This window comes from Aulonocara sp. 'chitande type north' Nkhata Bay, linkage group LG17 (genome assembly GCF_057382095.1).
Source record: "Aulonocara sp. 'chitande type north' Nkhata Bay isolate Kocher_YH1m ecotype deep benthic linkage group LG17, A_spYH_male_GT1.1, whole genome shotgun sequence".
Classification (NCBI taxonomy): Eukaryota; Metazoa; Chordata; class Actinopteri; order Cichliformes; family Cichlidae; genus Aulonocara; species Aulonocara sp. 'chitande type north' Nkhata Bay.
Window position 1 is genome coordinate 26,596,246 of NC_141360.1, and position 22,973 is coordinate 26,619,218.

Genomic DNA, 22,973 nt, shown 5'->3' on the forward strand with positions numbered 1-22,973 from the left:
TACATGTACCGCCGTTACGTATTGAAAATACAAAATATGAGTAACTGTATTCCGTTAAAGTTACCGTTTAAAAAGGTGGTATTTAGAATACAGTTACTTTGTTGAAATAAATGGATTACACGGCGGTATTTTCCTGTTTCATATTGTGGCGGGTCAGGACTGTTTGGGTTTTGTTTGACAGCTATGTTCTGTTGTTCCAGGTGGCAGCGTTACCATGGTGACACGCTCTCTCTGCAACTGTGTGTTTCCTGGGTGAGAGAGCGGTTTTTTTGTTGTTGTTGTTGTTGTTGTGCTAAGCTAATAGGCCTAAAGAATGTAGCCTTATGCAGTGTTGGGGAGTAACGGAATACATGTACCGCCGTTACGTACACTGAACAAAAATATAAACGCAACACTTTTGTTTTTGCTCCCATTCCCCATGGGATGGACGTAGAGACCTAAAATTCATTCCAGATACACAATATAACCATCCCTCCCAAACAGTGGTCACAAATCAGTCCAAATGTGTGGTAGTGGGCACATCTGCTATATTGAGATAATCCATCCCACCTCCCAGGTGTGCCACATCAGGATGCTGATCTGACATCATGAGTAGTGCACAGGTGTACCTCAGACTGCCCACAACAAAAGGCCACCCTGGAATGTGCAGTTTTGTCTCACAGCAAAATGCCACAGATGCCACAAGCAATGAGGGAGCGTGCAATTGGCATGCTGACAGCAGGAATGTCAACCAGATCTGTCGCCCATGCGTTGAATGTTCATTTCTCAACCATAAGCCGTCTCCACAGGCGTTTCAGAGAATATGGCAGCACATCCAACCGGCCTCACAACCGCAGACCTCGTGTAACCACACCAGCCCAGGACCTCCACATCCAGCAGGTTCACCTCCAAGATCGTCTGAGACCAGCCACCCAGACAGCTGCTGGAACAATTGGTTTGCACAACCAAACAATTTCTGCACAAACTGTCAGAAACCGTCTCAGGGACGCTCAACTGCATGCCCGTCGTCCTCATCGGGGTCTTGACCTGACTCCAGCTCTTCGCCGTAACAGACTTGTGTGGGAAAATGCTCACATTTGATGGCGTCTGGCACGTTGGAGAGGTGTGCGCTTCACGGATGAATCATGGTTCACATTGTTCAGGGCAGATGGCAGCTGAGAATGTCCCAGTTCTTGCATGGCCAGCATACTCACCGGACATGTCACCCATTGAGCATGTTCGGGATGTGCTTGACCGGCGTATACGACACCGTGTACCAGTTCCCACGAATATCCAACAACCTCTCACAGCCATTGAAGTGGAGTGGACCAACATTCCAAAGGCCACAATTGACAATCTGATAGACTCCATGCGACGATGTGTTGCACTGCATGAGGCAAATGGTGGTCACACCAGATACTGACCGGTTCTGGGTCCCCAGATCCCCAATAGCGCAAAAAACTGCACATTCCAGGGTGGCCTTTTGTTGTGGGCAGTCTGAGGTACACCTGTGCACTACTCATGATGTCAGATCAGCATCCTGATGTGGCACACCTGTGAGGTGGGATGGATTATCTCAATATAGCAGATGTGCCCACTACCACACATTTGGACTGATTTGTGACCACTGTTTGGGAGGGATGGTTATATTGTGTATCTGGAATGAATTTTAGGTCTCTACGTCCATCCCATGGGGAATGGGAGCAAAAACAAAAGTGTTGCGTTTATATTTTTGTTCAGTGTATTAGCCAGAGGTCCCTTTACTACGGTTCGGAGTCGCGGACCTTCAGTAATAGTAATAAATCACAGCAATAGTATATTCACGTAGTTGTAAAAAGCATGATAATATATTAAGTAATCCAAAGTATTCAGAATACGTTACTCTCATTGAGTAACGTAACGGAATATGTTACAGAATACATTTTGGGGCATGTATTCTGTAATCTGTAATGGAATACATTTTAAAAGTAACCTTCCCAACACTGGCCTTATAGCAGTGTAGTCCGTGCTGCAGGGAGAATGGACTGCCATACCCGTTATGTGTCTGTGAGCGCGAGGAGTAGGGATGGGTATCGTTTAGGTTTTATCCGATACCGGTGCCAAATCGGTACTTTTGAAACGGTGCCGGTGCTTAAACGGTGCTCGAACCGGTGCTTAAAGAATGGAGAACACAAACTTTGCCCAAAAACCTCTCATGTTCAGCTGTTTTTTGTAAAAATATAACAATGTTAGCCTTTTCTGCAGCTATGGGGCATATATGGTATCACTCTTGGCTGGAAGCAGTGCTTAAACAATGGAAAAAACACAAACTTTGTCCAAAAACCTCTCATGTTTAACTGTTTCCCACTTTTTCTTTGGTCATTTTAGCCTTTTTGGCCAGGGTGAAGGGAGTATCTGCCATCAAACAAGAGGACAGCCGCATGTAGCTATGATGATGTTTGCTAGTTCACCTTACCTGCATTAATGTAATAACGTGTTTAGCCTACTCAACGTAAATTACACATGAACAACATTAAGCTACTCACGCAGAGAAGAACGGCTGCTGCTGCATCATCATCCTCATCATTTCTGCTACACTGGCAGGGCTAGGGGCCAGGACTCTATTCTTCGGGTTTTTGGGGGATGTTGCTCCGGGTCCGATAACTGTCAACCCACCCGACGTGCACAGTGTGAGGTCTCGCAGCAAGCTATCAAATACGGCGCATTTCTCGGCTTTTAAAAAAAAACGCTATGCGTCGCCAGCTGTTTAATCGGATTCTTGGTGTTACCTCCTTTGACAGTATCACAGTATCGGCTTAAAGCACTTGTTGCAGGCTGCTGAGTTTGCATATTTTGCTGTGAAGTACAGCCAGACTTTTGACCGCTTCGCCTTGGACATTTTTAATCTGGAGCTCTGCTCTAACAGAACGTACGTACCTGGCCCCGCCTACTATCCTCGGAAACGTAAAATGATTGGCTAGAAGTGTATCACAGCTCAGGAAAAAAAAGCACCGAAATAAAGCACCGAAATGTGCGCTGCTTTTCGGTCTGGTTACTACCGTTTATGTCAGAACCACACCGGTACCCATCCCTAGCGAGGAGGGAGAAAAATGTGAGTGGAAAAGTACGAGCTGTCACCGAGCAGAAACAATAATAACTACTGCAGCCAAGAAGAGTGCCTGACGAGCCCACTTGTAAGTAAGCTATTAAGACTCGACTGTACACTGTGTTCGTGTTTTCCTCCGAAAACAATAAGTTCCGTTGGAGCAGCCTTTCAACGCCTCTCTCTGTCTCTATTTTTCGGCTACGAGCCCGACACGGAACCCACGTATTAGCCAGAGGTCCCTTTACTATGGTTCGGAGCCGCGGACCTTCAGTAATAGTAATAAATCACACAGCAACAGAATGTTCATGCAGTTGTAAAAAGCATGATAATATATTAAGTAATCCAAAGTATTCAGAATACGTTACTCTCATTGAGTAACGTAACGGAATACGTTACAAAATACATTTTGGGGCATGTATTCTGTAATCTGTAGTGGAATACATTTTAAAAGTAACCTTCCCAACACTGGGTGCCAATTAGGTCGCTCCCTGTTAGGCTTTACCTTTACTAATTCAAGTCACTGAACTATACTCTATCATTTTTATCATTTTTGCTGGTGCTTTTTTGGGGTATCTTTAATGCAATTACTATGTAGTGAATTATATCAGCCCAAAAGGGTAAAATTTTCCAAACAGGAAATCCAAAACTGTGAGTGAAGTCACAGTGGGGATGTCCTGATGTATCTGTGGCTTGTGTTACACTGGTCTGACCCACCTTATCGGTGTACGCGTAATATTAAAAAAACAGCAGCTTTAGAAAAAAAATTAACAACATTAATAGTATTAGAAATAAGCAGCCGTTCTTTCATAATGTTCACACACGCTTCTTTTTAGAGCTGTAATTGTCACGGCGGGGTGCGCCGATAAGTTTAGTTTACAGGACCCAGAAGGAGACACTGAAAGGCGGAGTTCCTGAGTGAACAGAAGACGATCCTTTATTTGGATGTTGGCACATGAAAAAGCATGAAGCCATGAAAACTAAGAAAACTGTGAACACTCAGAAAACTAAAGGACTAAGAAACTCAGTGAAAATACTATGACAAACTATGAACACTGAATAAACTATGACAAAAACACTATGGGGATGCAAACAGACGACCTGACAACGAAACATAGAAAACAGAGGACTTAAATACACACATGAGGTGATCAGGGGAAGTCGAGACACATGAGGAAACAGCTGACAAGGATGAACATAACGATGCACAGGAAATGTAAACTCAAACACAATGACATGAAAACTGGACTTTCAAAATAAACTGAAAAACATGACAAGACACAAGCATGACAGCATCAACCAGAAACATGACACAATAAACAACAATGGGAACATTAACACATCGGAACACCACTGACACACATGAACCTAATAACAAGGCAGGGGAAGGGAACCTAAATACAATGAACAAAGAACATACTGGACTCTTACAACATAACACAGGAAACATGATGAGGCAGACCAAACAACATGGGCTTGACACATGAGACATGAAACAAATGGCAGGTGAGACCAAAGCCCAGGGAAAAGGGGAAATGCGGGGATCAATAACAAAACTAAGGCTGAACCACTTAGGGGTTTTAAAAGGAGCTAGATGAGCTTAACCCAAACGATAAATGACAAAACATGAAGCCTCAAGTTCTAACTAATAATACAAAACAAGAACCTAACATTTCCCCATACTAATAAAAGAAATACACAATATATCATGAACTCAAAATGCTGGGTCACAGACCCAGCCCATGACAGTAATTTCTTATTAATCACACATCAGGTTTACACAGCTAGTCACAGCGCATTATAAGTGGGCACTGCGAGGCAGTGAAGCAAGTACATCATCATGGGATTGGCTCTCTTAGGAGTACTTGAACGAGATTCTCAGTCAGTGCCAAGAGTCAGTGACATCATGATCTATTTCTGGCTGTCAAGTGGAACATTTTGAAGCTAAAAAGGTATCCATTAATGGGGACCAGCTGCATGGTCGGAAACACCAGCCTATACCACCGAAAAATCAAGTGCAGCTGCCAAATACCACAAGAATCAAATTATTACACTTATTTTCTAACATGTCTTCAGGAAATTGTGGTAACTGCGACAGATGAATGAATACTGGTTCGATTCCTCCTCAGTCAGCCTACTCTGCAGTAATTAAATAACTATATGTCAGGATGAAACCAACTGATTTATACTTTTACCATTAGCAAATGACAAGTGTATATTTTTCAGTGGTTGAGTCAAAATAAACACATTTAGTGGCTTTTGGAGGGAGGATTACGTTTTCAGGTCAGCACAGCAAGTACTGGTCATAACCTCATTTCACTCACTTAAGTGGCTCTCAAGGGACCAGTTCTCTAATTCATTCAGGCAGAGCCTGCAAGAAGAACAAGTGTGTGTTCTGGGAGTGTGCATGTGCGTATGTAGAGTAAGATTTAAGTATTTCTGTATTCCTAGCTCCAGAATCTGAGTCATGCCCAAGTTCTCCCCACAGTGATGCAAACTCTATCGCAGATCCTCCTTTCTATTCCACCTACAAACAAAAAAAGCTTCAACACACACTTCTGCTCACCGGAGAAGATGACGTCAGAATCTGTGGAGTGCGTCTGCCCACGCACGTCTTTTCCTAAGTGCGAATGATTCACTTTTAAAGGTTTATGGGGATTTTTTTTTTTTTAAAGAAAAGAGATTATTCAATAAATGTCACTATTTCAATGTTTACTTAAAAGTGAAATGACAGCTACAGTTGACCTTTTTCAGTAGTAATTTATAATACAAAGTTTCTTTTTGCTTTATACATTTATTTATATATAAGGAACCCCATTAGCCTCCACAATAGTGGTTGCTAGTCTTCCTGGGGCCCTCAAGTATAATCTAATAAAGTAGATGGAAAGATGTCCACATGATTTGGCTCTTACATCCACAGTAATATTTTACAGTTATAAAAATATGAGCATGCAAATATCAAGAACATTGAGGCACAATACACAAGAATCAAAAACAGGTCACAACCTTGCCCTCTTACGATATTTACAATAATGAAAAACTGTGTAAATAGGCTTTTATGTGTTTTTTAAATTAGGAATTGCATACAGCAGTTTTTCAAAAATTTGCTTTTGGCTCGAGGAATTACTAAAATTCAGTTTGTTAAAAATAATTGTATTTCATCTGGATACTGCAGCTGAGCAGAGAAGGAATATGGTGTGTTTAACAGTATTGCTTTCTTTATAAATAAAAGTAAGCCATAGTATAATTTGGCTTGTACTAGAAGCCAAAAATGTTTTTTTAAAAGTTTTTTAATTATGCATTTGATCCATCTTAACACTAATCTGGCTGCCCTATTCTGGACTAACTGAAGTCTGCTAAGGTCCGTCTTATTAGCTGCTGACCAGATGATTGAACAAGTGCATTAATAACATCTTTCAGGATTGAGGAAGTGATGTAGAAAAAGCATTTCCTAGCCAGCTAGCTATTCCCTGTCCCATTTTCCCATGTGCTGAGACCATGAAAGGTGGCACCACCAAGTAGTTTGATCTGGGTGACCTGTTCTTATATTGATCCAGCTATGGGAAGATTCAGTAGTGGACTGTTTACCAAACGTTGTCTACTTCCAATTAACTAAGATTTAGATACATTTAGAATCATGTTATTTTTGCTTGTCCAGTCAAACATGCTCAGCAAATCTTGTTAGCTGAATAAAACATAGTGGAATCATCGGCATACATTACAAGAAGAGATTTACCAGAGATAAATGGCAGATTGTTCATGAAAAATGAATAGAGAAGTGGACCGTGGCAGCTGCCTTGGACTAAACCACAGTTCACGTCGCAGCCATCTGAGAAATAACCGTTATAATAAACCTTTTTGCCTCCTTTCAGATAAATGACTTTTCATCCAGAACAGAGCAACTGGTGAAAATCCATAACATTTCATTTTATCAATCAAAAAGTAATTGGAATTATTTTCGATTCTTTCCACTGTAATGGAAATAAGCTGCATGCCAAACATCGATTAAATACATGTCATATAGGAAGAAAACTTAGCAAACTTGGCTGCAACTTTGAGCAGTTTACTGTCTATGTTATCAAAACCTGAGGATGTATCATCAGGAAGTGATATTAATAATCGCTCCACCATCTCAACATTCACTGCCTCAAACTTAAATTGGCATTGCTCAATATTCATAATAGCATCCTGTATAAGACAGAGTCATAGGGTATGCAGTTTGCATGCCATATTGTCATTAATACACAGAGCTACGCCCCCTCCAAATCTGTTTCTGTCTTTCCTATACAACTTATAACCATCCATTTCCGGAAAATCCGGGAATAAGCATATAGTCGGCCATTTACAAACTGATGAATCATAACAGCTAGAAATGACAAAAATCACTGAAAGTCTAATTTTTAAATTCAGCGTTCTGGGACCTCGGTTTAACATTTAATTTAACATTTTCAGGACGGCAATATCACCTCTGTCTCTGGCCGCGGTAACAGTTCTTTTCTGTTGTTCCTGATGGATGAAAAATCTTCATTGATATAAAGACTGGTACCTTTCAGCTTTCTGACAGATAAAAGGATTAATTGTCTATCTTTAAATCTTTGTAATCTGATCACAATCTGTCTGGCTCGTCCATTCTCTCCTTGCATGGGCCGGTTCAATTTGAATGCTGTCACTGTCCAGGCCCAGCTTCTTCTTCAGCAAGTGTTGGACTTTATTTTTTTACTTTGCTGTTGATGAATCTGATCTTTGTAAAACTCCCACTGCTGTTCCAGCATAGCATTTAGCATGCTAACACTGACATAGCTGTCATCCTCTACCAGTAGCACTTTAGCGGCCTTCAGGGGTATATTTGTAAGGTTGTTTTGCCTCCCCTACCAGTGAAGATCTCTGTTTCAGTTCCAAATTGTGACACCAAAATGTCCAATCTTAAAACACTAATTAAAATGTATAAAAAAAATAAAATAACTCCCCCCCCAAACACTAAATAAAATCATGTGATTTCATATGACGGACAAATCTGCCAGTTGACGAACAGTTCCTGTAGATACATGTGATTTGTCCAAAAATTTTTTTATTCATTTAAGATGCGTGCAATGCAAGATTTTTAGGACTGATATGGTATGTGGAGAAACACTGAAAATGAATACCTTACAATCGCCAACTAAAAGCAGCAGCTTAGCAACACCAAATATTTTATTCTACAACTGGGTCTTTCATGGTTGAGTAATTACGTCCCTTCTCTAGACTCCTTTTAATAATTCTGCAGGCAGCCTGAAAGAGTGCTGCTGTGGTGTTCTCCCCCTTTCCACTAATAAGTGCATCTTTAGCTTACATCAAACAGTCATCACTGGAGATTTTATCACTGCCAAGGAACGAGCTATTTTGTAGGGTGCTGGAAGAATTTAACCTAAAAGCTCTTGGTCTAAGGTGGTGAAAGCTAACAGTAATATACATGTGGCCTCACCATACAGTGATAAAGAGCTAATCAAACATTTTTATTTCTTGACAAGTTTAAGGAGGGACGCACCATCGTGTGTTTTTTTAAACCCTTTAAGGGTCCACACTAAGAAAAAAGCAATGGAAATTTTTTTTGTTTTCATTTCTTATTGGCTTGGGTGAGTAATACATCTTTCAATAGATCCTGTAGTTTTTAAAATATTGTTCTCTACCAAATGGTTGAGATGTCACTTAATGGTAAACGTATGAAATGCAAATACAAGTACAGCAGATAATACAGTTGGGGGAAAAAAGGGACAAATTATAATTAAATTAACAACAAAAACTATCCAGAGCATTGGATACAGTTTATTTCTAGTAGCATGCCAGTGACCATTGCTGGTTTTCATTTCATTAAAGGAAAGTATTATATCAAACATCAAAATACATATTTTTTTAAATCTGCAAATGTGAAAAATGTGAAACAGCACAAAATGCTGACATTCAGGCCACTTCTGATTGAATGTTACTGTGCAAAGCCATTTTTGTTTTTAAAAAAATTAATAAAAACAGTGCAAATCAAGCTGTTCTGCTTGTGGTTTTGGTCGTTGGGGTCTTAGGGTGTAGCATTTATTCTGTGGTCTTGGAGAGCTGAATCATGGTTGTCCAACTCTAGATGCTGGCTTGTTAACTTGGTTCAGACACAGCCAGGCAGAAACCTTTTGAGAGCCATCGGTTTCGGGTCCAGTAGGGCACAGTCCCTCTTGTAGACCAGGTATTCAAGTCAAGGATGTATCCCAACAGTGGAATATGCCATCTCCTTAACTTGTAACTTATAACTTGTCTTATACAAGTGTAATAGCATATCAGAAAGTTTCATTCCTCCCATATGCTAATTATATACAGGGCTGAGTGATGGGCATGGAATGGTGATCTTTGCACTGGACTCTTTGCTCCACCGTTTGACCGATGAAAGAAGCATGAACCCACAGGCATTGTGTAGGAGGTTGAAACATTTCTTGTCAAACTATTTTATTGCAAACAGACCTTCATCAGAGCCTGTAATAACAGGCTCCATGGCCCTTCTTCATCAAGTCTTTGTCTGCCATCAGGGGAGCTCCACCGGTGCAGTTTGGTCATACAGTACCAATGCATCTGAGGTGTGCAAGTTCTGGACCAAGCTGAAACTTGTGAAGAGCTGAGGTTCTTTTATGGGATTGCATAGTGTTTTTTACCACTTCGGCCCCTAGAGGTAACTTCTGTTCCTTTTCACTGAGGGGAGCATTGAAGAATGTAGACCCCCCTTGATACAGCAACAAGTCGTGGATGATGCCAGATGAACTTGCTTGGCAGAACAATTTAAAGCCCCACTCATGTGGTTTGTTGCCACTATACTGGTGGAGAGTGCCAGCCCTTGTGGCTTCATATGAAACCATGACCTCAAACACACTGTGGTTGAAGATGGATGGTATCATGAGTATCATGCCACAGGACCATGTGATTTTTAGCCATATAATTGTTTGGCGTCCATATAGTGCTTGTTAAACATGAAATTCTAATTTTGCTGTCAAGTGAATACATCTGTTTAGTAAGTCCTCTAACACCATCATACATCAAAAAATATCGTCCTACCTTAGTTTCATCAAAAACACTCAAAATATGTTGGATGGTTTTTTGTTTCTGACTTCCTGGTTGGGAGCGGGATAAGAAGAGCCAACCGTTTACATTCACAGTGCTTTCTGGTGGATTTTTTGGGATTACAGATGTAAACCAATTGGTAGAAAAGACTCAATAAGGTAGGTCAATTTCAGTGAAAGCCTCAGTTAGATATACAGTATGGCCTGAAAATGTGCTCTACCAACTGGTTGAGCAGAACGCTGAAGGATTAATAAAATTAACTGAGAGGGTTTTTTGTTTTTTTTCATAAATCCAAACAAAAATGACCTGCAGTATATTTCACTATTCATTTCTAAGACTTTGGAACCATATAAGTCTAATTTATTGCCAAAAGTATGATATAGTATAGAATATCTATCTTTTTAATGAAAATTATGTCTGGGGTGAGTGAGGCCAGTATAAGCAAGTAAGTAACCAGCGCTGTGTGGCAAGTCAAAAAGTTCATTTTGACTTTTAAAATTATAGCTAATCAGCCAACCAAAAAGGAACTTAACATGCAAGCAGCTGCTGTTTCCTTGTTCATCTGATCTACTGTTCCTGGAGCTCCATGACTTTACAGCACACTGGCACCACACTGCGGTGTTCATTAGAAAGATAATTACATCTGCAGGAGATCCTTCTGCACCGTCTTGTCACCTTGGTGTATCTGAGCAGAACCCCTAGCCTCACCTTACTTCCTCTGTTTCCCCTGCCAAGCCACTAGACCAGAATCTAGTGCTTGGCATTGGCCCGAGCAGTGATGATTCATCCAGAGGGCTAGAACTGTCTACTTAATCACACCCTAACCTTTCAAGGGTATTGATCAACTCTCTGAACTCTGCTATTAGAAACAGTGTAAGGTGCATCGCGCATGTGCCAAGGAGTTTAAAGGGGAAAAGAAGAGGAGAGGGGAGAAGAGGCTTTGGAGGTAAATTGCGCAGAAAAATGAGGAGGGCTTAGTTTTTCTGAAGAAAATACTAAGGACATCAATAAAGTAACGGCCACATTTTGCAGCATTATATAACTGTACATGCATTTTTATGCTGTATATAATGTAGGTATTATAATATGTTCTGAAGTTGGTCAACTTAAGGAAGGCTGTTACTGCTGGTAGATGCCTGTGTTGTCCACGCTTGCCTGTCTTCGCAGTCTCCTCCTCTCTTCCTGCCATGCATCATCTGCAGATCTACCCTGCAGGCAGCATGAACTGGGGCACAAACAATAACAGTAATCATGGAAAATCATGTGCTGCACTGGCGGTGGAGACCAGCTGACTGGCTGACTGCTGGAGCCAAAAGGGCCTCCCGTACATGCAAGAGAGACAGGGTGGGGGCAGACGTAGGGGAAGTCGTGAGCAGGAATAAAATTTGAAAGTAAAGGAGAGAAAGGTTCTCCCGCATCCACTCTCAAGCTTAGTCAACTTCATTTCAGCACTGCTCTTTTCACACAGCTTCTCCGTCTCCCACCCTAATACCTGACTCCCAACGCCTTCCCTCTTTATTCAACATTCACCCCCACGAAGTTCCACAGAGTGGTACGATCCATGATTACAAACAGTCATTTAGGAAAAATGGGTAAAGTTTTAATAGGGATGCTCTTGTGGTGACACACTATGGCATCCATGGATATAATTATATAGTACACAATATGACATTATCATATAATTCAGTATATAACATAATAAACACGAAGAAACACCAGAGATGTATGTAACCTTTAGATAAATACACAATAGCCTGAAATTACTGTCTGAAATCAAAGCATATTTTCACGCTCAGTCATTATTTTATACAAGGGATACAAGCAACACACTACATATTCTCCTGAAAGCAGTATGTTATGAATGAGCAAGCCACCGATCAATAGACACCTACCCATACAATAATTTAGCCAAGTCCTAGCTTTCATTTCAGATCAGCTGGTATCTAATTACTATTTTGTTGGCCTGAAGCAGAATCAACATCTGTTATCAGTTTGGAAAGTCCAAACAATGAGATTTAAACAGCCGCAGTGTCTGATATCAAAAATTAAGATGTAATGTTTACACAATAAAAACACTGGCACCAAAATATGTGAGAATCAAATGTAGCAAATATTGTTTTTATTGATGACCAGTGAACTGAATGAACTCAGTTTAGAGACTGTTTAGATTAAGAGTTGCTATTTTTGAGCCTAGAAAACAAACTCATGCCTAAAGATGCATAAATGGGGAACTGCTGTTTTAGCAGTACTTCATTTATCTCACTGCAAGCTATCCCTTAGCAATGGCAATAGTAAGGCAGGTCTCCCATTGCCAACACTAAAAGAGGCTGGTGAAGGACCCATTCGCATTACATTAAAGCTCACTGGGGTGAGGAGCATTTTAAAACATGCAGGGTTACTATTGAAGAAACTTTTCTAACATTAACCACATACATTTCAGTGTCTGAATTCAACCAGAGCGTGAAGTGCAAAAGTTTAAAAAAAAAGAGAGAGACAAGCACACAACACAGATTTCCAAAAATGACATGAACCACAGTCTGTGACTTCTACAACATCCAGCCTCCTAACATGAGCTCTGTAGGCCCGTAAACCACGACCGTAATCTCTCCATGGCCAATAATACTGCTAATGGTCCGTCAAGGCGCCTATGCCAAAGGACACTTCATGTGTAATGGTGAGACGCAGGTGGCTTGTAACAAAATAGCTTTATTTGATGGCACGGGATTAGAATGCACTGATCCTTAAGATATAGTCTCATCATATATTTCATTGGCATTAAAAAATATTGCATGTCTCTTCATATTTATGTCTTAAAACACCATCGCGTCATGTGATTTCTTTCACTTCCCTACATCTTAAAATCAGCAGGTTAGTATATTCTTTCTTTTATTACCTTTGACTGTGAAAGAAATTTATTTACAATACTGCTTAGCTTTAAACATGATTTTTTTCTGTCTTCAGAATATCTCCGCGACTAGACATCTGTATAACTACAACCCAGATCTGTATTTGCAGAAATCTAGAGCCTGGTGCCATTGAGGAGGATTAGCAGGATTGGAAGCTGCTAGGAGAGCATTAGCAGCAGCAGCAGCAGCAACAGCAGACTTCATGAGACCATGTTTGGCAAAAGTAAATAAACAGCATGGGAAGAAGGCTTCTGCAGCCCCTCAGGGTCCTTCCAGTACAGTAACGCACAGCTGGGCGCTCCAGAGAAAGCTGCCTGTCTGCCAGTTTCCCTGCATGTGTCACAATACAGGCACTGTTGGGGGATGGAGAAGGCTCACATGTGGATGGTGTTACAGGCTTTGAGTTGTCTGAACACTTTTCTTTTAAACTGTTTATTCAGTATTGGTGTAGAATATTTCTGTTTCCAAGAGGCTCCAGATTCAACACAGAGCAATGCAAAATGTGGACCTATATGAGGCTTTTCACATGACAGCAGTGCTCCCCATTTACCACAGAGGCCTCTTTGCAGAAAAAGCATGTCACGCAGCACTGAGTGCATGACAAACAAATAATGGTTGTCTCTGTTATTTCACTGTGATACAACAAAATAGGCTGATGAAATCTAGAATGGACAGACAAGGGACAGTCGGCAGTAGGGGTGGGGAGGCATATCAGGGAAGGGCCAGGGGTACTGCCGAATTTTTATGCATGTAAGCGGGGATGTGTTGCTGGAAGCGTCAGGGACGGCAAATGTCACTCCGATGAGTCGAAAGTGTCGTGACGAGCAGCGGAGCCGTGACCTCGGATGGAGAGAGAGAGTTGAAAAACAGAGGAGAAGAGGGAGATGCAAGGCAAAGTGCAACACAACAATAAAAAAAAAGGTGGCCACAGCAGAAACAGAGAGAGAAGGAACAAAGAGAAAGAAGAACAAGAGGAAGCAAGTTTGTGGTGGGCCAACATCTAATCCTGCCAGCGCTCTGGGCTTCAGGAACAGAGGAGTGATATCAGTAAAGACACATTCACAGCCTGCCTATTGCTTAAATGAGGCCACTTTTGCCCACCCCCCACCACCACCAAAAAACCTTTTTCTCTTCTCATTCATCATCTCCTTAGCAATCACACACACAAAATGGAGAAAGACCTGGAAGCTATCTATTGCCCTCTTTTAAGAATTGCACTACATGGTTATCTGAGCATTGTTCTGCACTACCGGCCCCCAAAATGACATCTTTATTAAAGAAGTCCCATTATAAAAGAAGTGTCAGATGCAGTAAAATCATTTCAGTCTAATCAAGAGCAAAGACATCCTTAATAAAGGTGATGGCTGCTTCTTAGAAATAATCTCATTTTTATTGCTCAAAAAGCCAGAAGCTGCAAGCACAACTCTTATCAGCTGCATATTAAACAGAAGCACAACAGGGCACCTCTTTCCTTCACCAAATGCTTCTGTATAATTGCCAAGGTCTAACAAACCTCTTCGTGAACCATTGCAGTAATGCTGATATCATGCAGCCCAATAAGACACCATCAACATAATTAATAGAATCGTTTGTGCCAGGACATTGCTAGGAAGATCCCAGTGATGTTTGAATTAATCCAGATGCCAGGAAGAGCACCAGAACAGTATGTCAGCTCTGTCATTACACAGTGACAACCCATACATCATTGTAGCACTTTACTGCCGGCGGACATCAGCAAAACTGTCTGATAATTGAAATGTTATTTCACTTTGGCAACCTTGGATGCTTTTTCTGGAGAAAAAAAAAAGTGAGTATGTTTGATGGAGAAGAAATATAAGACTGCCTAAAGACATGCATTCAAATATGGGACGAGATGTAGGTTTGTTGCCTTTTGTTGTTATTCTATTTAGTGTGTGTAGGCTGTCCTAGAAGCTAAAAAAAATAACAACCCAAAAGCATCTATGAACAGAATTTGTTAGTGCCTAACTTTTGCTTTTTTTGTCTGTCTGGTTCTCTCAACTGTGTATTTTGTTCACCGTGTAACTTCTGAGGTGGATAAAAGCCCTGAGGCTAAAACATGAGCTAGAAGACCACATAACCCCAAGTTCAAACCTGCATTCTGAGATGAATTCAAGATCAAATATAGCAAAGGCTGACTCTGGTAAAAAGCAGGTTTTTACCCACTTGGGACACACGGTCCAGAGATCTGAATCAGAAAAGGTGAAAATGGGTTAATTCAAATTATTCTGAAGGCCAAGGGGCAAGAAGTAAAAAAAAAAGAAAAAAAAAAGAAAAAAGTCTGGCACCTCCTGTGAACAAAGTCCTCTTTACCGAAAAACCCTCAGAGTCTCTTAGAAACAGAGTGGGAAAGGCATGTGACTAGAATTACTGACACAGTTTTAGCTAATCTCCACTTACTGCAGGAATCATTACATAAGGGCTTCTATGTATGCATTGCTCAAAGATCCTCACAAATGTGTTTCGATTATTTGTTTTCAAACAAGACAGGTTGCCATTGTCATATAACCCACACAGGCGAATGCACACTGAATGTTCAGTTATGCCTGAAATTTTAAATGATCTCAAACATGCATTTATCTCAACAACACTTAGGTTGGGTAAACTCAGCACTGCAGATATCCGTAACCAGTGAGCAAAAGAGCACAGTAGAACCCATTAATATGCAATTTGTTGTACACTCTCAAGTACTTACAAAATTATCTACATGTAAAAGAAACTGGTGTTGTAATTGGAGCCTACTTGTAGTTACAGGAAGCAACAAATACACTAAATTCATTGTCTTAAAATTGATAAGCTCCCTCTGTGTTGAGTTCATTTAAAATTACAAATGTATTTGTGGTTGGTGAGAGTCACTAAACTGGAAAAATATATGGTACTCCAAGACAACACAGTACTAGTGCCTTGTTCATTTAAGCATAATGAAATATATATATATATATATATATATATATTTTTTTTTTTTTTTTTTTTTTTTTTTTTTAACAATTTGTGAGGCAAATAAAAAGCAATACAGCCACACTCTACATTCATGTGAAAAACAAGTTTTCACAGTCTTGTAAAATCTAAGTATACCCTTATTGATACCATAGGAATTAAGACAGTAAGTAGCAGCCAGGTGCTGCTAATCAAATGTACTTAATTAACTGATCATCAACAAGTTTGACTACTCAAAGTCCACATCTCAACCCAATGGAAATGTTGTGGCAGGACCTCAAAAGAGCTGTCCATAAATGGATGACAACAAACTTTAATAAAGTAAAGCAACACCGTTCAGAAGAGTGGGTGAAAATCCCTCCGTAAACAATGTGAAACACTGAGAAAGCCATACAGAAAATGCCGTTATGGGAGGATTGTTAAGTTATTGCTGCTAAAGGTGATTCTACAAGCTATTGAACTATGAGGTGTACTTAATTTTTCACAAGACTGTATGCAACAGGTGCCCAACATGAAAAACGATAATAGTGGTTAATTTAAAGAGAGGGTGAAGTTCGATTTATGTCGGGAATGACTACGTATGTTCTCACTCCCAAAGCGTAACATTTTACGCTAGGTGACAAATCGTCACCATATTACGTTTTCGGCTACCCACCACGTTCCTAAATGACGACCTCGGAAAAAGAGGAAATATGAGAACCGTCTGGACTGAACCTACACATGTTCGCTCTTTTTCTTCAAATCGCTTAGAAACACGCTATTTAACATCATTAAAGTCCTGGTTACGGTCTGGAATAAGGTTATGGTTAGGGCTAGGGATAAGGTTAGGTTTAGGGCTGGAATACAGGGCTGGAACGTCTATTACCGCGGGAGCGTCATTGCACTGGATTCCAGCCATAACCCACCGCGTACCATAAGAACGCCGAAGGTCTCCTTTCGCGTTCTTCAGGAACGCCGCGGGACGTGACAAAACGTCGACATGTTACGCCTCGGGAGTGAGAACGCTCTGGCAAAATGTCTGATGAAATGACAAATGTTTGAAAGGCAGTATTGTCGTCAAGACTTGTTCCAAAACCAGTTTCAGCTGAAAAGTACTTCTTATTTGTATAATCCACTGGAAATGCATGTGTCAGCATGTTACCTCTATCAATCATGAGAGTTGGACTTTTCACACTTTTTTCTCTACAGTGTTTACAAAGTCAGAGATAAGACATTGATTTGATGGTTAAAAAACAGCTTAGGCATACATTTAGATTAGCATCCACTCCTCTCTGTGACAATGAAGAAAACAAGAAAGAAAGAAAAAAGATGCAGGAAGGAGACTTTTGCCTTCTTGTAAAAGGGTCCGTTTTAACCCAAGTAATTGTTCATAAAACTAACCAAAGGTTTTGTATTTGACTTGCCTTACAATAATAAAGTCATTGGCAATCAGCCTTTACTATTGTTTGGAAATTAGGTTATGTTGTGAAGAGGACACTAAAACAATAAAACCAAAGAAAGTTTTAGAAAGTATAAAGTTTAGATGGACAATATTTTAATATTTTTATAGCAAATTTATGACAAAACACACATAAAATAAGTCAAAGACGACATCCCAGTGTCATGGAAGTCACAACACATCCTTTGTAAGCACATCATTATTCCAGCTTCCTACTTTAATTGCATGTCAATCCTTTGCTCTTGTCATGTCAGCAATTTCAAAAAGTCAAGGATACAAAGATTCCACAATAATATTAAAAAACCTTTTGAAAACAGGGATTTAAGCTGCTTACCTGTGGCAGGGCGGAGCTGAGCTGCCGCTGCAGCGAGTCTCTGTCATAGATGACATCCTGTAGATGCTGCTGGGCCAGACCGAGGCTCTCCTGAGTTTCCCTCAATGTGTCCAACAGCCGGTCCCGTTCGTCCAGCATATTAACCATAAGCTGTTCAAAATGTGAGTCCGGGTCTGAGGCGCTGCTCTGAGAGCCGCGTTGGCTCAGAGCTGTGTCCTCGCTGATCGTGGGCATCACTTCACACATCATCTTTGCTCTGCTGAAGAGACGAAAAACCAGAAATTAGACAATAGGCAATTTACACTCTGAACTTTCCAATTAAGCTGTTTTTTTTTTTACATATAATACATACACAAACTGTCACCCATATTACAATACAGTTGCTGAACAACTTCAAATAAGAGGCAGCATACTCCCTTTTGGACCCACACATATCTAATAATAAAATTGTAGTTAAAAAAAGAAAAAGAAAAAGAAAGAAGACATAATAACAGTGGGTTTGTGCATGGATGAGAACCAAATTCTAATTCATAGGAATGATGAGTATTTGTATAGAGAAGGGTATATAGGAAAGCAAACATGTCTGTCCATGTCTTCTGTTTTGTACGCATGCCTCTGTGTAAATATCCACACACTTCTGTTTGTATGGCTGCGTGCATGTGACTGGGCCTGACACAGTTGGAGCTTGGCTCAGCGTCACCCCGGCGTTTCAAAGCTGCAGACACGTCTTGGGATGCTGGGCGTTCTGCCCTAGATTTCATGCTTGTGCTGTTTAATGGGCCAGCCCAGATCGAGTTGCATAATACACCATATCTATGCTATAGTGGATATGTGAAGCAATATTCCAGCTCCCCTCAGGGTTTTTAGAAAGCTTCAGGAATCATTCTAACGGATGTCCAGGTTGGTTCATACGCTAAAGTTATGTTTGCATCACTGCAGGTAAGTAAGAAAAAAAGAAATGAGCCATGGGAAGTCACTGTATTTTTGTAGCTCAGTGCCACACAGATTAGAAAGGCCCGTTCAACACAGACCATGAAAGAAAATTATAAGTTTGAATGATATTATTCATTGCTCACTTCTCATGACTTTCTACCACTATAGAGTGGAAAGAGTCATTTTTTGCCTTGAGGGTATCAAGGTTGGAAGTCAGCTTAAAAAAATAAAGTTAGCTGCAAGAGGTTGGGAAGGCCTATACCTTCTTACAGCAATATAACTGTTTTACATAAATATATTTTATTGTTATAAACAAGCCATGTACTTCTGATAATAACCTGGGTTTTATTCAGCTACACAGTAGAAAGGCTAACATCTTACATTCAAAGTCCCTAAAACCAGCTGTTTGCTAGGTTAGCAAACAGCTAGCTACTCATTAAACAACAACTCTACATATTTTTAAGCTAGTATTACGCTAGCAATTTTCTACATGTCAAATCTTGTCCTACTGTACTTATACCCATTATTTTTAGCACATATGTGCACTACAGGTGCCCATGGTATGATCGTATTCAACAAAATTGTGTAGAACGTCACATTTCTCACTCTTACTGGTCACCATCTTGCCTATACTGGAAAACATGCCAGTGGCAGATGTTTTTCAGGTGTTACATGGTTTTTGGTGTTTATGCATGTTAAATTCTCGTCTTAACTGTAAAAGTGTGTAGTAGGAGTAGTCAAAAGCTCAACAAGTGCAAGTGTTCATAGAAAAATATAGCAACTACAATGACAATTTCGGTCAAACATTATGTGGTGACAATATCGGTATCAGCTGCATTTATAAAGATGAAATTAACAGACTATCAGTCTAATTTGGCCCAGTTGTTTTTCAACCATGTCCCATAGTCTTTAAAGATGTCCTTAGCCTGTGCAATACTCAGGAAGCAACATGCAAAATACCTATAAATTAATGATAATTCTGGCTCCAGTGCTAGACCATACTTTCTCATTGTCTGGTCCTAGACTTGGTTTATTTAGTGAGAAAACAATATCCTATTGCCCAGACTTGGTCCCCTCTGGGTGGGTTACAATGCCAGGTCTGTGTCTCAGCATGTTCTGGCAGTAAGATGGGGTCTCCCATATCTTCTCCAGGCATCCGTCCAGGCTCCCACCAGTTCACTATTCAGCCACCATCCGCGGCCATTTAGACCAGAGAGCCGAAGCCTGCATGCTGCTTGGCTGGACACACTGCACATGCCACCCATCGCTTGGGAGAGCAGGCCGGCTGGCGGACAGACTGAGGACAAACGGCGGTGCATTTTAAGTAGAAGGTAATTCATCTGACTATGACTCAATACATGTTAGTGCAAAAACAAAGCATACAATTGGCTATTAGAGTCTCAAATACTAATTTCTATTTCTAATTTCTACTTTTATTGATTCCAAGTGATTCTTCCATGGTCAAAATGTTTCAAACCTTGCTCCTAACTCTCAGGTTTACTAAAACTTTACGTTTTTGGTGTTAATCTCCTAGGCTTGATCACATTTGTCTCGTCAAAGCAGCAAGAAACAGGCACATTTTGTTGTTTGATGGCGCTTTATTTCTGCTTTAAGCTGTGTAGAAAGCAAATTGTGCTGAGGATGTTTTTTCTGCTTCACGGCACATACAATCCCCTTTTGTCCTGTTCCTGCACCTTATGCTTTGATCTCACCGTGACTGCCCCTTAAATTATTTCACTGTCTATGAAAAATCAATAGATATGGAGAGAAAATGCACTGTCTGATCTGCTTTCCCCTGTGCTCTTAGTCATAAAAAGCAACCTTTAAAAACACTGAACCATATCATTCAGTACGACACTTATCTGGATAATTATTCCATTCAAAAGCCATTAGATCAGTCTCTAGTTTTACTCAAGAAAAAGACCAAAAAGTACAGCATATTCTGTTGACAATAACTTATGGATAAAGTTTTCCCAAAATGTGTTTTTTTTTTGTGGGTAAATGCTCCTCTGCTGCTCAGTATTTGCTGCTATTGGAAGGCATGTTTGTGCAGCAAGTTATTAGTTCTCTCTCTAGTGTGAAGCAGTAGCAGTGACAGGTAAGAGTTAGTGTACTCCCCTTGAATAGATAATCACCCACAGTGGGCTGTGTGAAGAATGTCCGGACTGAGAGCTCTTATTGCCAGCTGGGATGCACATGTTGTCTAGATTGCACTCATTAGCAGTGACAGTACTATTTCCTGACAACTGAAAAGCCATTTTGACCACTATTAAAACAGCTATTTGATCTACAGATAATTCTTATAGCCTGACAGAAAGGCTACTGATAGTTTTTCTATGCTCATTTCCACTGCAATGAAACATCACAGCACATTATGTTAATGTGTACCAGGAGAGCTCCCACAAATTCCTTTAGCATGTCTGGCTATCCCTTGTCATGAACGCTTGTCATAATGAATATGTAAGATTTTATCTGCCAGAATGATACTTTTGGAGAGAAACTGACATTTTTAGCAATTGAGTGAAAGTGTTGTAAGAACCAGATGACATTTAAGTGACTAAATTTAGTGCAGCTGGTTAAAGATGGTTAAATGTGAGGGTAAAAGTGTGCAGAAATCATTGATGGGAGGGAACAGGAACACGCTCAATTGAACTCATTGTGGACTACAGTTGAAATAAGAATACACACAGACAGACATGCAGGGATCATTGGGCTTTTCTCTACACGCCATATGCCAATCAATGAATTATTCAGGGGGGTAGGAGTGAGGTTTTCTTCTCAATCAGTGCAACAAATCCAAAGCCCCTTCTCTGCCTATTGGCATTCAAGCTCATTCCTGGCGCTAGATGGGAGGAAATTCCTTAGAAAACTTGCATCTACAAGACATTGCAATGCTAAAAACGATAAAAATCATGGAAAACTTGGGAAAAATTAAGCCTTCTTAGTTCCTTTCGGCAGGTGAGTATCCATAAAGCATTCATAATTAACAGTGTCACTACAGGAGGGCCTGTGTGTTGTACATCACACTGGTGGAGGACCATGTATCATTTCTTCAGCCTGGAGAAGGGCTGTAGTCTCAGTGTCTGCTGTTCGATTGCTTGGTCGATATGCTCACTACAACCCTATAGATCAAGCCTTCCAGGACTGATCAATAATTCCCAACAGTGGAAGCAACAGACTACCTGTGAAAAATGGGGCGTGCTGATAGCATCCCATTTTTCACAGTTTGGACTAGGTCTAACTTTTTTTTCTGAACCTTTACTCAGAGTCGACCTCAAACTGGCTTACACGGAGAAGCTGTTGGTGTGGCTGCAGTTTGTTAAAACAGATGGCCAGAAAAGTCAAGTGCAAAAACAGCTCATCAACTAACAATGCATATCAGCTGAAAAACAGTAACTTATTTGCAAGTTTCAAGAACTTCTGCATTTAAGGTGTGAGACTAAGTTCAACATCCAGCCAAAGTTGCTGAACCTAGCAGACGGTACACCCACACAAAGCTGGATATGTACCCTCCTTGTCCATCAAATTCTTGACTACAGCTTGAGACCAAGTTTTACATCACATAATAGACTTTTTGTCATAACCATAATCTTTTTTGATGTTTTGAGGGAGACTTGCCTTGGAAGCCTTCGCTGGTTGTGCACAGAAAAGTAAGCTGGACAGAGAAGTTAAGATCCTGCCATCTTCTCACCTCTTCACCTGGCATCGCTGTCTGATGTGTTTGTCAGATGTCTGTTTCAGAAATTGTTGGATGCAACACCTCCAAAGTATAGAGAATGTGGGCTCATTAGGACATCGGCTGGCACTTTATTTGAAGCATTCTGCCAATGACAGCTAAACGATAACAATGCAAAGCACAATACTGCAGAAAGATTTTTCTTAAAAGCCATTTTAAGTAAAAAAGATTTAAAAAATGGCTTTTTTGGAATTGCCCATTATATGCTTGTCCGCTTGTCCAACAATAGGCGTGATTGCTGCTGAATGACCTTAGACCTTGTTTTATTTATTCTGACATACTGATTCCTAATCTAAACTATTGCAGTTCACCCTCCGGCACATCTACAAAGACCCATAATGAAAATGGACAAGCAGGGGGAAAAAAAACAAAGTTAAGCCACAAGATTATTCCCCTGAGTAAGAATCAAGCAGGCAGTGAATTACTGTATCTATATGGGACAGATGTAAAATTTGACACTTATGTAGAATCACTCCATTTTGGCAGAAACAAATCAGCAAACGGCAGCTAATTTCCTGAATGTCTTCAGTTAATCTCAT

General features: G+C 40.4%; 1 protein-coding gene across 8 annotated transcripts in view; it reads right to left on the reverse strand.

Annotated features, from left to right (window-relative positions):
* ppfia2 (PTPRF interacting protein alpha 2) overlaps positions 1–22,973 on the reverse strand; it is a 183,474-nt gene that overhangs the window by 154,867 nt on the left and 5,634 nt on the right. For 7 of the 8 annotated variants that reach the window (XR_015125782.1, XM_086269667.1, XM_086269665.1 and 4 more), the window contains exon 2: positions 17,766–18,024. Coding sequence is in view for 7 of the 8 variants with exons in the window: in XM_086269667.1 (XP_086125793.1) it covers positions 17,766–18,014 (249 nt within the window). In the remaining variant the exon portion in view is untranslated. The remainder of the gene's footprint in view (positions 1–17,765; positions 18,025–22,973) is intronic. The other variant, XM_086269663.1, reaches the window with a different exon arrangement.